This window comes from Cotesia glomerata, linkage group LG7 (assembly GCF_020080835.1).
Source record: "Cotesia glomerata isolate CgM1 linkage group LG7, MPM_Cglom_v2.3, whole genome shotgun sequence".
Lineage (NCBI taxonomy): Eukaryota > Metazoa > Arthropoda > Insecta > Hymenoptera > Braconidae > Cotesia > Cotesia glomerata.
Genome location: NC_058164.1, coordinates 17326269 through 17341874, shown reverse-complemented (window position 1 = coordinate 17341874; position 15606 = coordinate 17326269). Strand labels below are relative to the sequence as shown.

Genomic DNA, 15606 nt, shown 5'->3' with positions numbered 1-15606 from the left:
TGGAAGGAACTGGTCGCAGAAGTCGAGAAAGATCCATGGGGCAGACCGTATAAGGTGGTTATGACCCACTTGAAATGCCAACCAATGCCATCACCTACGTGTCCACAACTCCTAGAGAAGATTGTTACTACGTTGTTTCCCCAACAGCTGGTATTCACCGACAAGTTGGAGCAGCTCAATTCTGAAGACATCCCAACTATCACGTTGGACGAGTTGATAGAGGCAGGAAATCGAGTAGGGAATAATAAGGCGCCGGGATTGGACGGAATTCCTAATATTGCCCTGAAATCAATCCTTAGGGCAGCACCGACATTATTCCTGGACGTTTACGATACATGCCTGAAGGAAGGGACTTTTCCCCAGAAGTGGAAACAGCAACGGCTAGTGTTACTTCCGAAGGGGAAAAAGCTGCCGGAAGAACCGTCATCCTACCGACCACTCTGCATGTTAGACACGGCCGGCAAGATATTCGAGCGCATAATTCATCAGAGAATAGAGGCTTTAGTCGATCCACTCCTAGCAGAGAACCAGTTTGGTTTCCGAAAAGGACGGTTAACTCTTGATGCTATCAAATTGGTTGTTGATATAGCCAAGGATGCAATCGCCGGAACGAGATGGAAGGGTGGAAAGAAGAAATACTGCTTGGTGGCTGCTTTAGACATCAAGAATGCCTTCAACTCCGCTAACTGGGACTGCGTTATGCGGGCTCTAGAAGAAAAAAACATACCAGGATACCTTCGCAGAATAGTAGCGAGCTACTTCACGAACAGGCTCCTGAAATATGACACGATGAATGGTACGGAAGTGTACGAAATCTCCGGAGGAGTGCCACAGGGATCAGTCTTAGGTCCTCTGCTATGGAACATCATGTATGATGGCCTCCTGAGAATAGCATTGCCTACGGGAGTCAAACTTGTAGCATATGCGGATGACGTAGCTGTCGTGATTATCGCAAAGCACCTCGAAAAGATAGAAATGGCATTTGATATTACATTCAGACGAGTCAATTTGTGGATGGACATGATGAACTTGCAACTAGCCAAGCATAAAACCGAGGCAGTGCTCATCACCAGCAGAAAAACGGTAGAAACCATCAAGTTGAGAGTCGGAGAACAAGAAATCACATCACAACCATTTATCCGTTATCTGGGAGTGATGCTGGATGCACGACTCAACTTCAAACAGCAGGTGGAACATGTCAGTGCCAAAGCGTCAGTAGTGAGGGCTAGTCTCGCACGGCTGATGCCTAACATCGGAGGCCCAATGCAGAGCAGGAGGCTACTATTGTCATCAGTAGTCACATCAGTGCTCACTTACGGAATATCCATTTGGGCTGATGCACTGGAAACCCAAGAATCATGGAGAAAAGCTGGACCAATATACCGACTGAGTGCCCTACGAGTAGCTAGTGCCTTCCGCACTATATCAGAAGAAGCAGTCTGCGTCATTGCTGGAACCCTACCTCTTAGAGTTCTAGCAGAGGAAAGACGGGCGCTTTACCAACGAAAAAGGTCAACTGCACTGAGCCCTGAAGAACTTAGAATTGAAGAACGGCAGAAGAGCATAGGCCGATGGCAACTACAATGGGATGCTGCAGAGAAGGGTAGGTTGACGCACCGTCTCATACCTCGGATCGACATTTGGCTTAACCGGAATCACGGTGAGGTCAATTACTATCTTACGCAGATGTTGTCGGGACATGGGTATTTTCGAGAGTATCTACACCGCTTTAAGCACGATGACTCTTCGGAGTGCCCGTCCTGCCCAGGAGTTGCTGAAGACGCGGAGCACGTCTTCTTTGTATGTCCTCGTTTCGATCCACAGCGTGAAGAACTGGAGAAGATCCTGAACCAGAGAATGCAACCAGATTCACTAGTGGAAGCAATGTTGTCATCAGAAGCTGCCTGGAACGCTACCAACACGTTTGCAACAGAAGTCCTTAAAGACTTGCGTTCCACCGAAAGAAGAAGAGCAAATAGCAGAAGATAGAAGGAAGGTAGTTAACACCTTAGCCATCAGAAGGAAGAGCAGTAGCTAGATCCTCCCTTCACGAAGTAATGCCTGACGGCGGTTTCCATGAGGGATTAGAGGAAAGAAGGAAAACACACACACACACACACACACACATATATACATGGGTCATTCCACTAAATAAGAGCATTTTTACGGGGCGACCCTCGCGAATTATGTTTAAAATTCATGGAGGTGTTCTCTATAATAAGAAATAAATTCCCTACAAGTTTCAGCCCTTAATACGCAGCGGTTCTGGAGTTATGATTTTTTTTAATTTTGAAAAAAAATTTTTTTTAACTTTTTTATTAATTTTTTTGATGAAGAAAACTTTTTTATTAAAATCCACTAAAAATCTTATCTTATGGGAAAAATGCTCAGCTTTTGAATGAAAATATCCATTTTATTATAAACACATCAGAAGACCCTTTGAAATCCAATTAAAGTGGAAAAATTGATTTTTCTCGGTGTGCGGTGCAAGGTACATCCAATTTGACTTTTTTTTTCTGAAAGATCAGAGTTTTTTACACAAAATATATAGTTTTCACGATGTGCATATTTTTTGTTCAATCACAATTAAATTAAACGTAAAATCTTTATAATTAATATACTTTTATTTTTGAACTTTTTTCAGATGTTGATACAGTTTTAATTAGAGCATATCCAATTTCATCATTCATCGGTAAAAGTGTGCAATGTCTGTGTACCCTTTACCGTTTTTGATAAAGAATATCGTACGTCTAACACATTTTTTTTGTCTAAATAATCATCATTCGTTATGAAAGTAAAATCAACGTCTGTAAAATTCTTGATTGCCCAGGAATGCAAATCTTGTGGTGTCAGTATATGTTTTTTATTTTCCATTTGTAATGAAGCTCTAGCAGCATGTCGTTTTACTGGACTTGCAAGCCCATCGCATGGTCCTTTTCCATGGGCAGTCGCAAAAAAATACCAGTCAACGATGATTCTAAAGTCAGCATAATGATAACATAAATTAGTAAATGTTTTTTTATTTCTAAATTGCTGAGGTGCTCCATCTGAGAAGTAAAAAATCCTTTCAATAACAGCAAATTTTTCTCTTAAAAAAGAAATCAATTGTTCTTGAAATAAATAAATCAAAACTGTGTCATGTTTAAGGCAATCTGAGATACTAACTAAGCCTAAATGCTTAATAGTATCATTTTCGTTTTAGTAAACCACCATTTGAAATATAGTAGCTTGGTCATTACTCCAATGATAGCCTTTGAAACCTAGCAGTTTGAAAATTTAAATATTTAACAGAAAATTATTTTACTATCCCGAATAATCGTATAACACTTAGCGGATATAACGTTTAATTTAATTGTGATTGAACAAAAAATACGCACATCGTAAAAACCATATATTTTGTGTAAAAAACTCTGATCTTTCAGAAAAAAAAAATCAAATTGGATGTACCTTGCACCGTACACCGAGAAAAATCAATTTTTCCACTTTAATTGGATTTCAAAGGGTCTTCTGATGTGTTTATGATAAAATGGATATTTTCATTCAAAAGCTGAGAATTTTTCCCACAAGATAAGATTTTTAGTGGATTTTAATAAAAAAGTTTTCCTCATCAGAAAAATTAATAAAAAAGTTAAGAAAAATTTTTTTTCAAAATTTCAAAAAATCATAACTCCAGAACCGCTGCATATTAAGGGCTGAAACTTGTAGGGAATTTATTTCTTATTATAGAGAACACCTCCATAAATTTTAAACATAATCCGCGAGGGTCACCCCGTAAAAATGTTCTTATTTGGTGGAATGACCTACATACAAACACCGTGACAACCTCGCGGGGATAGTCAGGGAAGCTTCCTGTGACCTTCAAACGTCGAGATCTGATGAAAACTCGATTTTTGCAAAACGGGGTGAAAACAATAACTTCCCGATTTTTTAAAATCTTCGATTTTCTTAGCGGGAAGTTAAAAATTCTGTGTCTCATTTTTATTAGTAGAAAATTTAAGAGTTAAAATGCTTTATTTCATCTCAAAATAGCAGCTTTTAATAAAGTTACATCCTTTCAGAACTCACTATAAAAAATTGGAAATTAGTTTACTCTCCTAATTTTCTGACTTAGTAGATAATTGCGGTTAATTTATTGATTAGTCACAAATCTTGATTCAGATCCTCAAAATTCAATTACAAATGTTATATTTCAGGAAAAGCATGACCGAGACGATTATAAAGAGTTTTTAGAATTGGTGTTGATATTTTTAGGCGGTTATCCAAAAAAATGGAATAAGCTTTAAAGCTCCAGGACCCAACCACCATGCCAGATGGATGTCAAAAGCTCTGTACGCTTTGAAACTGTTTATGTTTCGAAAACAGTTTCAAATGAATTCCACTGAGGTAAATGGACTAAGATATGTCTGCTTATTCCTCGTCGAATTTTATGTCATTTCATGGTTTTAATTACTTCTGCGATAAAGTCACCTAATCAAGATTTGAATATGGTTAAAAATTTATATCAATACCGTTCTGTTCATACAAAAATTGCTGACGCAGCAAGCTCGACATTATTAAGACATTTATGGACTTATCTGAAGAGTTAGTCGGTTTAGCGTTATTTGATGACAGTGTACCCTTACAAATTAAAAGGCAAACCGTAGCTGCAATGAAAGTGCGAAACAGTAATGCTGCAAACTCGAAAAAGTTTATTGCCAAAGATATAAGCTTGTTATTATCGAAAAATCTCTGTGATTTTGCTAGCAAGCAATCATTGCTTTTATTTCAACAGTTTGAATTACCGCATCAATTCATGGACAAGGATCCAGATCTCTGGGCATCTGATCAAAATTATTTACACTGTAAATCAGTGCTGTCTGACTTACAAGTGATTATTGATCTCGCTAAACGAGGCGTAGCATTAATTCAGGAGTACAACAATTGTTTGACCAGGAGTGAAGAACAAAGGCAATATTTATTGCAAGTTGTTGAAGAGCATAGGAAATAATTTCCTAACGTTACTAAGGGTGTATTCGTTTTGGGTGCTTAGACGCTCGCAGCGCTCACGCTTATAAGCGCATTTTATTGGTGTTCGTCTTGACTCACGAACGCTTACGTTACTCATCTAAATACCGTTCGTTTTGATCATCATAAGCTGTATTGAGCATTGACAATAGTCAGTTGGCCATCAACAATAGTCAATTGGCATCAATATGGCGGGTGTAAATAATTTAGCTATTTTTCAAGCAGTAGAATGTTTATTCGAAATCGTTAATAATGATAGTGATTATAGTGATGATGAAGATTTGGAAGAATTTGAAAAAAGTGATGATGAAACACTATGGGAATATTCCGGGACATACTTGGATTATTATCATAGAAGAGAAAGTTTACCAAAGCTCCAAAATTATGTTGAAGACATAGTGCAAGCTTACACCGAAAAAGAATTTCAATCGCACTTCAGGTAATTATCGTAAAATATTATATTTTAATAATGCACAGACAAAAAATTAGTAATCAAGTTTATACTTTAATGCGATGGATTTTTCTTGTCAGATTGAAATTACTATTAGTTATTATTAATGTATCTAATTAAACTTTATATTTTAGAATGTGCCGATCAACGTTTTCTTTTCTTATGGATACAATAAAACCTTCATTAATAAGAAAATCAGCAGGATGTAAAATGTTATCGCCAGAGAAACAATTACTTATTGCACTGTGGAAAATGGCCACTCCTGATTCATATCGGTATGTTAAAAAAATTCTTCATTTTATAAATGCTGTATGTAGATAAATAAAAATGGAGAAACTTTATTAATTTTGTATTTTTAGATCGATTTGTCAAAAATTTAATGTCAGCTTTGCAGTAGCACTCTTGAGTGTGCGTAGAGTTGTAAATTCATTAGTTGCAATTGCACCTAACTTTATAGTTTGGCCAGATCCTGAAAAAGTTGATAATATTTCGCATGGATTTGAAGTTACAAGTGGGTTTCCAAATGTTACTGGCGCAATTGACGGAACACATATAAATATTACCAAACCTCGTCAACACTCGGAATCCTATGTTAACAGAAAAGGTCACCATTCAATTCAGTTACAGGTAAATAATATAATAATGAATAATAATTTCTGGCTTTGCATAAAAAAAAATAAATTTTCTTTATAGGCTGTATGTGATAGTCAAGCAAGATTTCTTCATTGTTATGCTGGAAACGTTGGATCAGTACATGATGCTAGAGTATTTCGTCTTTCAGAAATAAATGATTATCTTAATGATCCACTGAAATTTCCAAATGACTGTCATTTAGTTGGTGATGCAGCTTACCCTATTCATAAAAACTTATTAACTCCTTATCGAGATAACGGTCACTTATCAATTCGTCAAAAAAACTATAATTTTTGTCACTCATCTGCACGTATTGCTATTGAACGTGCATTTGGATTACTGAAAAAAAGATTTCGTAGTCTATTGACAGTGTTAGATATGACCCGCACAGATTTGATACCCGATTTTATAATTGTCTGCTGTGTTTTACATAATATATGCTTATTAAAATCAGATGAATTACCAGTTGATGAAGATATTGGTGAAGAAAATGAAAATAATAATGAAAACTTCAACGATATTCGAAGTAGAGAAGCGGCTACTGAAGGTGCTCAGAAACGTAATGTAATATGTTATCGCCTTCCCATCAGAAATGTTTAAAAAAATCTATAAATTTTACTTATTTTATTTAATTTTCTTTCGAAAAAAAATTTTTTTCTGTTCTCCAGCCAGAAAGCGGCAACTTTCGGGCGCTGCGCTAAACGAAATTGCCCCTTTCTGGCTCTGTCGAACAGAAAAATAGTATACTCTGTCCTTTGCCAGTAAATAAGAAAGCCTCAGATCACATATTTGTCAACCTCGGCCAACAATTACATGTGGTTAGAGACATTTCTTACTTTACTGGCCTAGATACGTAATATACTATTTAAAACTTCGAATATTACTAATATTTACTTTCTGAAGTATAATGAAAAGTCAGTATTTGAAAAATTAAAAAGTAATCGTTTGAATGAAATAACAAACATTTCATTTATTGTATATATGTTAGTTTGTAAGATATCGAAAGAAAGATTTCGTGAAAAAAATTGTAATTATTTTATGAGTTATTTTCAAAACTCACTTAACTGTAAATATAAAAAATCCGTTCTCCTTTCATTGAATTATGAAAAATATTAATTTGTTATTTAATAAATATCTCTATTATTTTGGTAAAAACCATTAAAATGTATACATTTCAAATTTTAAAAATACAGAAAATATACAACAATAAACTAATTTTTTATTTAAAAATAGCTTGATAAAAATTTATTCATATTTATATGTTATTAACAATATTAAATATAAGTAGTTATATTAACATTTACTTTTATTTGTAAGCTAACAATAAAAAATAATGAATCTAAAGATATAAAAAAACTTATATTTATGTTTTGAACAATAATCTCTATACGAAAAATATATGTTTGAAATAAAACTAACATTTAGTAATAAATATTTAGTCTTAAAAATTAAAATTGTTGTTGACGGTTAACTATTTGTGCTAACAATTCGACAGCTCTTTTTTTTAATTCCAGATTTTCCTCCATCTTACGTTCCTTAAATGCCAATAATTCGCGGAATCTACGATCTTTATTAGCTTCTTGGATACTTGAGCGTTCTTCTAAAACATCCAATAACTTGTCGATAGGCTGCTTATATTTTGACTTTTCTAAACAAAATATGTCAATTTAAAATATGTAATAATTATTCCTCGTAAAAATTCTTATTTTATTTATTACATATTTTATACAAGATGACAAGCTGTATACTTACTAACTATCGTTGCTGTTTCATCTAATTCATTTTCAGAGCTTACACTGCTACATGTAGAATTCGATCGTGTTCTCTTCCCAGTTGATGAACACGTTGCTGTCGGAGTTATATTTGGTTTAGCTCCTAGTAGGTCATCCATTAGCTAAAAAAAGAGAGTTTTTAAATTTGAAATTAGTTTTTCGTAAGAAATATATCAAAACTTACCGTAAAGTAAGGCCAAGTTTTTGCAGAATTGCCAGATTTATTATTGTCCCGGGAAAAAATGATCAGGACTGATCAGACCTGTTCATATCTGATCAGGCCTGAAATTAGACCTGAGCAGACCTGTTCATATCTGATCAGGCCTGAAATTAGACCTGAGCAGGCCTGTTCATGTATGATCAGGCCTGAAATTATACCTGATCAGACCTGTTCATGCCTGTTCATGTCTGAAGCATTAAATACGCTCAGACCTGATCAGACCTGTTCATGCCTGCTCATGCCTGTTCATGTCTGAAGCATTAAATACGCTCAGACCTGATCAGACCTGTTCATGCCTGCTCATGCCTGTTCATGTCTGAAGCATTAAATACGCTCAGATCTGATCAGACCTGTTCATGCCTGCTCATGTCTGTTCATGTCTGAAGCCTTAAATACGCTCAGACCTGATCAGACCTGTCCATGTCTGATATCTAGCCAACACTGAGAGACAATTTTATTTAATAGTAATGAAATTTTATTACTATTTAATAAAACGTTTATTTGGCTAATCCCAAATAAAAATTTATTAAATATTAATTAAATTTCCTTAAATACTAATAAAAATTTTATTAAATACTAATAAATGTTTCTTAGTATGTAATGAATATTTATCTACATGTAATATAAAGAAAATTCATTAATCAACTAACTAACAAGTATTGATCAGTAATTAATTGAATAAATAATTAAGTAAAATTGAATTTTGTCGGAACTATATTTTGAAATACAAAGTCTACAACTGTTGTTATCCGAGTGGATGTTAATTTTTATGCACTTAAATTTAAAAATTTCACAAATGAATCGATAAGAGTTAGACATTATTTAATAAAATGAAAACAGAAGCAGAAAACCAGACAATGTAGGGACGCATTTGTTAAAAATAAAGACTATGATTTCATAAATTCAATCGAATATTTATTTATTTTTATTATTTAAAATCTCTACATGTGATTCGTCATGAAGTAAACAAATAGGTTAGGTTAGGATGTCTTGTTAAAAATCTTAATACTATTTATTAAAAGACTTTACTGTGAAAATATATTTGAATATATTATAATTAATTGATGAATATTAATTTTTTTTTTTGAGATTATTTCTTTTAATGACTTAATATTCGTATTAATGACAGCAAACGAAAGCGTCGTTCGTGGTTATTTTAATAAACACATATTAGTATTTAAGAAAATTTTATTAAATACTTATGAAATTTTATTAAATACTAATATAATTTTATTTATATGAAATATAATTTTATTAATATTAATTAAATTTTTTTCAAGTCCAAATAAACTGTTTTATTACTATTGAATAAAATTCTCTCTCAGTGTAGAACCATATGTTAATGGAGCGAAAAATACATAGCCGTTCCGAATAAATCACTGTAATATATGATTAATTATTAATAATTAATAAATTAGGTATAGAACTCCGTTAACTATAAGGATAAATCATGTATAAAATTTGAATTACTTGAAGTAGCTCGAAAGATACTCTCAAGTTAAGATGAATCATTTGGTCAAGAGGTAAAGTGTCAGTCTGAAGAGCGCGAGGTGTACGGTTCGAATCCCCGTCGGCACCGATTTTGTTTATGGACCTGATCGAGTCAGACATGAACAGATCTGATCAGACCTGAACATGCCTGGCCAGGTCTGATCAGACCCGGTCATTTTTCATACCTGATCAGACCTGAAGACTCATGCCTGTTCATGTCTGATCAGATCTGATCATTTTTTCCCGGGGTGGTCTTTAATTTTTTTGTAAGTTCTTTTTAATCCCGAAAATTTTGATTGACATTGCGATCCAGTTATTTTATGTCCATAGGTATTGAGTTGATCACTTACATTTTTCCAAAGTTTTTTTTGTGAAATTTTTCCGGTTGTGAAATTGTTTTCATTTGTTCTGTACTCTTCTATAAGCATAAGTATTGCTTCGTGAGGCCATTTGAACACTATATATAATTATATGTCACAAAATTTAATAAAGAAGAACAATATAATTTATGCGAATCAATTACATAATTTTTTTTTTTTAATGAAAACCTGAATCTTCAACTGTACAGTTATCTGGACCACCTGATGCATTAACCTCATTGAACTCATCAAAATCCATTTCTCCATCAAGAGCTTCCACAGATTCCGGATTTTCATCTAACAATTAGGATTTTATAAAATAATAAGTTATTAAAATTAACAGTATAATGCAGCATTTAAATTATTTTTTATATAGGGAATATTTTATGTTAAATATAAGAAATTAGAAATAAAAATTAAACATACCACTTATTTGTTTCGCATACTCAAAACTTTTTGCTTCTTCCAATTTTTTACTAGCAAAATAAGGATCTAAAAAAAAAAAATAAATTAAAAAAAATTATCATTTTCTTTCTGTAAGTAGACAACGAAAAGTTTACTAAGTTCATTTCGAGGAAATATATTTTTTTTTTATGAAACCGGTATTCACAAATCATGAAACAAAATAATCAATTTTTTTATTTACTAATATTCTGAATGGTTCTTTTTTTCTTTTTTTTGAGAATTTAGTTCCATCTACCATCGCGTGGGCGGATGCGTGGGTGGATGCGTGGGCAGATGCATGGGCGGATGCGTTGGTGGAAAATTTCACTAATTATTTCATTTAGGCATGAAGGATATTACGTTTTTTTTTTTTTGAGAATTTAGTTCCATCTACCAACGCGTGCGCGGACGCGTGGGCATATGCGTGGGCGGATGCGTGGGTGTAATATATATGAGCGAAATAGGGTTTCTTTGACTAAAGTTGACGTCAAAACTACTGAAGCTATCGGGATGGGACTGCTACCATTCAACGCAGAATTTTCCGTAGATGGTTATGGGCTACTTATTTTTTGGATTTTATCAACTATTTCTCATTTTTTTACGATTTACTTTTACATACATTTTTTCCCGCTAAGAAAAACAAAAGACTCTCATTTTTTATTCATTTGTTTTTAATACGATTTTCTTTTGTTTTTATTACATAACCTTGATATTTGATTGATTTAACGTCATTTATAAAAAGTTTAAGAAAAAGAAGCTAATTATTTTTGGTGAACTAAGTGTCGAAAATTTATGTTTATATGCTGATCGTATGTTTGGTTATGATAATTATCTGAAAATTAATTAGTTTCATGAAATAAAATAGTTAGATATCTATGAAATCTACTGAAAATGTTGTTGTTTATGAACTAGAACTTTTTGAAACATGCAACTTCAATCATATCTATTGAGATTTAATAACATTTACTAAAAATTTCTTTACAGCAAACGTCTCTTTAGCAGCGGGAAAAAAGTAATTGCTAGGTTTTCAAAACTTAACATTAAATGTAGTAATTCGGTCAATGGATTAAGAATTTTATATACATGTTATTTTTGCTGATTACATAACTTATAAATTGTTTTTATTGCGAGATCGCGGGAATGTATCTGATTAAAATGAATGGATTTTCCAAACACTGGGTATGTGAAAAATGAATTTGGCTACTTATTTAAATAGAATTCGTAAAAAACATGTTAAATTTATTTTCTATAAAATATTGATGTCACTGAGAAAATTTTAAATAACAAAAAAATTCTTCGCAATTGAAGCTAGACATATTTCAACTTTACTTATGAGACTTGCAATGACTTTAACTAAACTTTCAATACTCATTTGGAATCTGTGCAAATCAAAACAATACTCTAATTAAATTTCAAGTCTAGATCTAAAAATGCAATTCTATAAAGCGCCCAGCGAAGCGGGCGGGTAACAGCTAGTATATATATATATATATTGAGACACTACAAAATGTCCCGATGTTACCAGCCTGGCGAACTACCACCCGAAATTTTCGTTACCGACACTAGCTAAATTAATGTGTAGCCCCGTGACGTCACAAGACGACACGAGGAGGGAAAAATCAGCTACGAACCTCAAAACTTGAGCGATGATCGACACTTCGATCTATCCCCTGGTGTCAACCACCACGCTAGATATTTCTTAGTCAATCTTACCACTATTACCACTATTACCACTATTACTACTATTCGGTGATTACTCACCAAAATCATATATAAAATCTATTATTAATTATTATAATATCTTATACTACTTTTATTAATATTATCAGTTCATATTAGGTGATAATTCACCACAATTATTGTTAAACCACGTATATTTCTATTATTAAGTGTATGTTCTTTTTATTATCAATATTCTATTAAGTTGCGTTACCAAGTTATTCATAAAATTATAACAAAAGTGAATAATTGTGCAATAAAATTGAGTTCATTGTTAATACTACTATATATCATTATTGAAACAACACCATACAACTATTTCGGCCAATCTCGTCAATCAAAAGGGTCAATCAAGGACAAAAGGTCATCTTCGCAGTCAAATTTGTAAGTAATTAAAGCAAGTTAACTGGCACGCGCGAGAACTTTTGTCTAGACCTTTTCTATTAAACAAAATACCGACATTCATACGGAAGCGGAATATTTCAAAGAGCAGTGGATCCCAAAACTTTTTATGAATAATAATAAAATTTTTTAATTATTAATAATTAAAAATAATAATTAAATTTTTTAAGATTGAAAAATTTAGTGTTTCAATATATATATATATATATATATATATATATATATATATATATTTATATATATATTGTGACGTTATTTTATCGACCGGGGTCTATTTAAAATGAACGTCACTAGCGCCAACGGATTTTTTGTGATTTTAAGCCGATATTCCAAGGCCAAAATTTTATAGAAAATAATTGAGAGGATTAAAAGTGAGTCTTTAGCGAACCTTCAGTGAGTTCTTAGCGAGTCTTTAGTGAGTAGAGTCCGAGTGTAGATGCCGAGTAACGAGGAGCTACAGTTTTAGTGTGAATTTAGAGAGTTACAGTTACAGTCGAGCTTTTGAGATTTTTGAAATTAGAGTCAGTTTTAGAGTCAAGTTTTTGAAAAATATAGAGGTCGAGTTATTTATGGGTTTTATTGAGTTATTTTGAGTTTGTGGGTTTTGAATTTTTAGTTTTGAGTTTCGAATTGTAAGTTTTGAGTTATTGAGTTTGGAGGTTGCAGAGTATGTGGGTAAATCAGCGTTACCGAGGAGCGGGACTATAAGTCACCCGTCTTCGTTTGATGTGAGACGTTGGTCTAACCCTTTGAGACTTCCGGGTGGAATGCCTAGGTCTGGTTGAGCCGCCAGCGCTCCAATATAGAGGAACATGACGAAAGCATATGGGATCAGTTTGAGTTACGTTTACGTTTACGTTTTTCGTTAAGTTTTTGTAACGTTTAAGTTACGTTTTTGATATTTTAATTTTGAGTTTAAGTTACGTTTTGAGTTCCGTTTCTGGTTTCGATCCTAGCAGTAGTCAGTTTCCATCCACTAAAGGAATATCTGTACTCCGAGCCTCAATTGTTTGATTTAGAGATTAAAATGTTTATGGGGATTAATTGAATATAGAAATTTTAGTTGGGAGTGAGTCACGTTTAAGAATACTTGAGTTTTAGATTTTGTTAAAGATAGTTGGATTTTAGATTTTGTTAAGGAGAGTTGAGTCTTAGACCTCGTAGAGGACAGTCGAGTTGGAGAGTCGCCTCTGATCACTTCAAGTGATCGGATGTGCGTATTATTGCAGCTACAGGTTAAGAGTTTAGTCTCTTGCATTTTAGTTTACGTTACAGAAATGAATATAGTTATGAGGTTTATTTAAGTTAGTATAAAAAGTTACTCAGCATCGGCATTGTTTATATCAGGTATGATTTTAGTTTATTTATTGTAATTTGAGCGTTAATAATTTAGTTTTTGGTCTTGAGATATCGGATAGTCTCGTTTATATTAAACTTTTGTATTATAAAGAATTTAGAGTTTTGTTGATAGATTTAATTGAGATTGTTATTCGAGTCATTAAGATTTATTTATTTATTTGTTTCATTCTATAAGAATAAGGTACTGTAGCTTGGCTATAGCGTTGATATTGTTAGCTATATCGTTCTAATAATTTTATATGGATTTGAGATTAAGTTTGTTAATTAAGTTTACGGTTTATTGAATAAATACCGATTTTGTTTTAATGATAAATTTTTAGTGTTGCGTATAAAATTATTACAATTATGGATCCTCTCTACCCGAACCACCCCCTCTCTCCACAAACCAGCACACTGAGCGACCCCGAGGTATTCTGTTGTCTTTCTGATTTTTGGTCTTTATTTTGTTAAGTTTTCTGTATTTTCGATTTAGTTTACGTTTTAGCTAGTTTGAGAATTCCTAGCGAATAAAAATTCTTTACGTTCCGTGTTCATTAGTTTGGTAATTCTAGTGATTAAAAATTACCTGGCGCCCTATTTTATCGAGACTAGAGACCAGGAATCGGAAAGATAACGAAGTATAATCCAGATTTTATTTTTAGAATTAAGTTTAGTTAAGTTCCCGTATACCCCCCCCTTGAAAATTTGGTTATAATATATATATATATATATATATATATATATATATATATATATATACATATATATCTTAATATATATATATATATATATATATATCTTAATATATATATATATATATATATATCTTAATATATATAAATCTCGTGTCACAATGTTTGTCTTCAATGGACTCCTAAACCACTTAACCGATTATAATAAAATTTGCACACCATGTGCAGTTCGATCCAACTTGAGAGATAGGATAGTTTAAATCTCAAATTATAGTCGCAATTTTAATTTATTGCTAATTATTTGTCTGTTATTATTTGACAGTCACAATTATCTGTTAACTCCAAATGATTCTAACAGATGTCGATACCTTTCGACTGGGTTGAGTAAGTAACCAATAGATGGCGCTGCTATGGTAAATCTACGAACGTGTCATATAAGCTACATTTTAACAGCATAATTACCACGTGTTATTGACGCTATAAAATTAATTAAATTTATTTTGTAGTGAACGAAATATCGTATAATTCAATTATTTCCACTTTTTAAATTTTTGGTGTTAGCATAGCCGGCCACGTGTTACTTAGACTGAAGTGTAAATTGCATTCATATTATAATGAAGATAATACAGTAAAATTAATCCTGTTTTTTACTTATTTGTGCTTCATTGATCAAAACTTTATAATTTAATTTGAATATATGTATGTAAGTATTATCACATAATTATAAAATTTAATTAAAATGTCAATGCAAAAATGATACACAATTTCCTACACTTTTTCAATAGTTGTACAAATATTTTTTTTTATTGTTTTTATTTAACCTCTATTAAAAAATATTTAGCACTTATTATTTCAATGTGCTATGATAACAAGTTTTTCAGATTTTTTTTCTTATATTTAAACGATTAAATTAGTATTTCAATTCTTATTGAAATTATTATTTAAACTCTATAATTTAAATATGTACATGTCAGTATTATCACATAATTATAAAAGTTAATTAGAATGATTTTCAATTTTTTTTTTCTCATATTTGAACGATTAATTTATTATTTTCAGTCAAATGCCACGGAAAAAATCT

At 32.3% G+C, this 15606-nt stretch overlaps 2 protein-coding genes across 2 annotated transcripts; one reads left to right on the top strand and one right to left on the bottom strand.

Annotated features, from left to right (window-relative positions):
* Nucleotides 1–3936: 3936 nt before the first annotated feature.
* LOC123268725 (putative nuclease HARBI1) lies at nt 3937–6754 on the top strand. Its single transcript, XM_044734056.1, has 4 exons — nt 3937–5443; nt 5590–5730; nt 5815–6082; nt 6149–6754. Exons 1-4 carry the CDS (start codon nt 5193–5195, stop codon nt 6686–6688), a joined length of 1200 nt encoding a protein of 399 aa, XP_044589991.1. The 5' UTR covers nt 3937–5192; the 3' UTR covers nt 6689–6754.
* Nucleotides 6755–7476: 722 nt separating this feature from the next.
* Nucleotides 7477–8084, bottom strand: LOC123269581. The gene is made up of 3 exons (XM_044735419.1): nt 8045–8084; nt 7841–7982; nt 7477–7736 (listed from the first exon to the last, which is right to left on the bottom strand). Exons 2-3 carry the CDS (start codon nt 7977–7979, stop codon nt 7537–7539), a joined length of 339 nt encoding a protein of 112 aa, XP_044591354.1. The 5' UTR covers nt 7980–7982; nt 8045–8084; the 3' UTR covers nt 7477–7536.
* Between the last annotated feature and the right edge of the window lie 7522 nt (nt 8085–15606).

Excerpts from the sequence above, each read along its gene's own strand:
- LOC123268725 (XM_044734056.1), top strand. The coding sequence starts at position 5,193 with ATGGCGGGTGTAAATAATTTAGCTATTTTTCAAGCAGTAGAATGTTTA. Across the intron at positions 5,444-5,589 it reads GAATTTCAATCGCACTTCAG|AATGTGCCGATCAACGTTTT; the intron begins GTAATTATCGTA and ends TTTATATTTTAG. Across the intron at positions 5,731-5,814 it reads GCCACTCCTGATTCATATCG|ATCGATTTGTCAAAAATTTA; the intron begins GTATGTTAAAAA and ends TTGTATTTTTAG.
- LOC123269581 (XM_044735419.1), bottom strand. The coding sequence starts at position 7,979 with ATGGATGACCTACTAGGAGCTAAACCAAATATAACTCCGACAGCAACG. Across the intron at positions 7,737-7,840 it reads TGAAACAGCAACGATAGTTA|AAAAGTCAAAATATAAGCAG; the intron begins GTAAGTATACAG and ends TATTTTGTTTAG.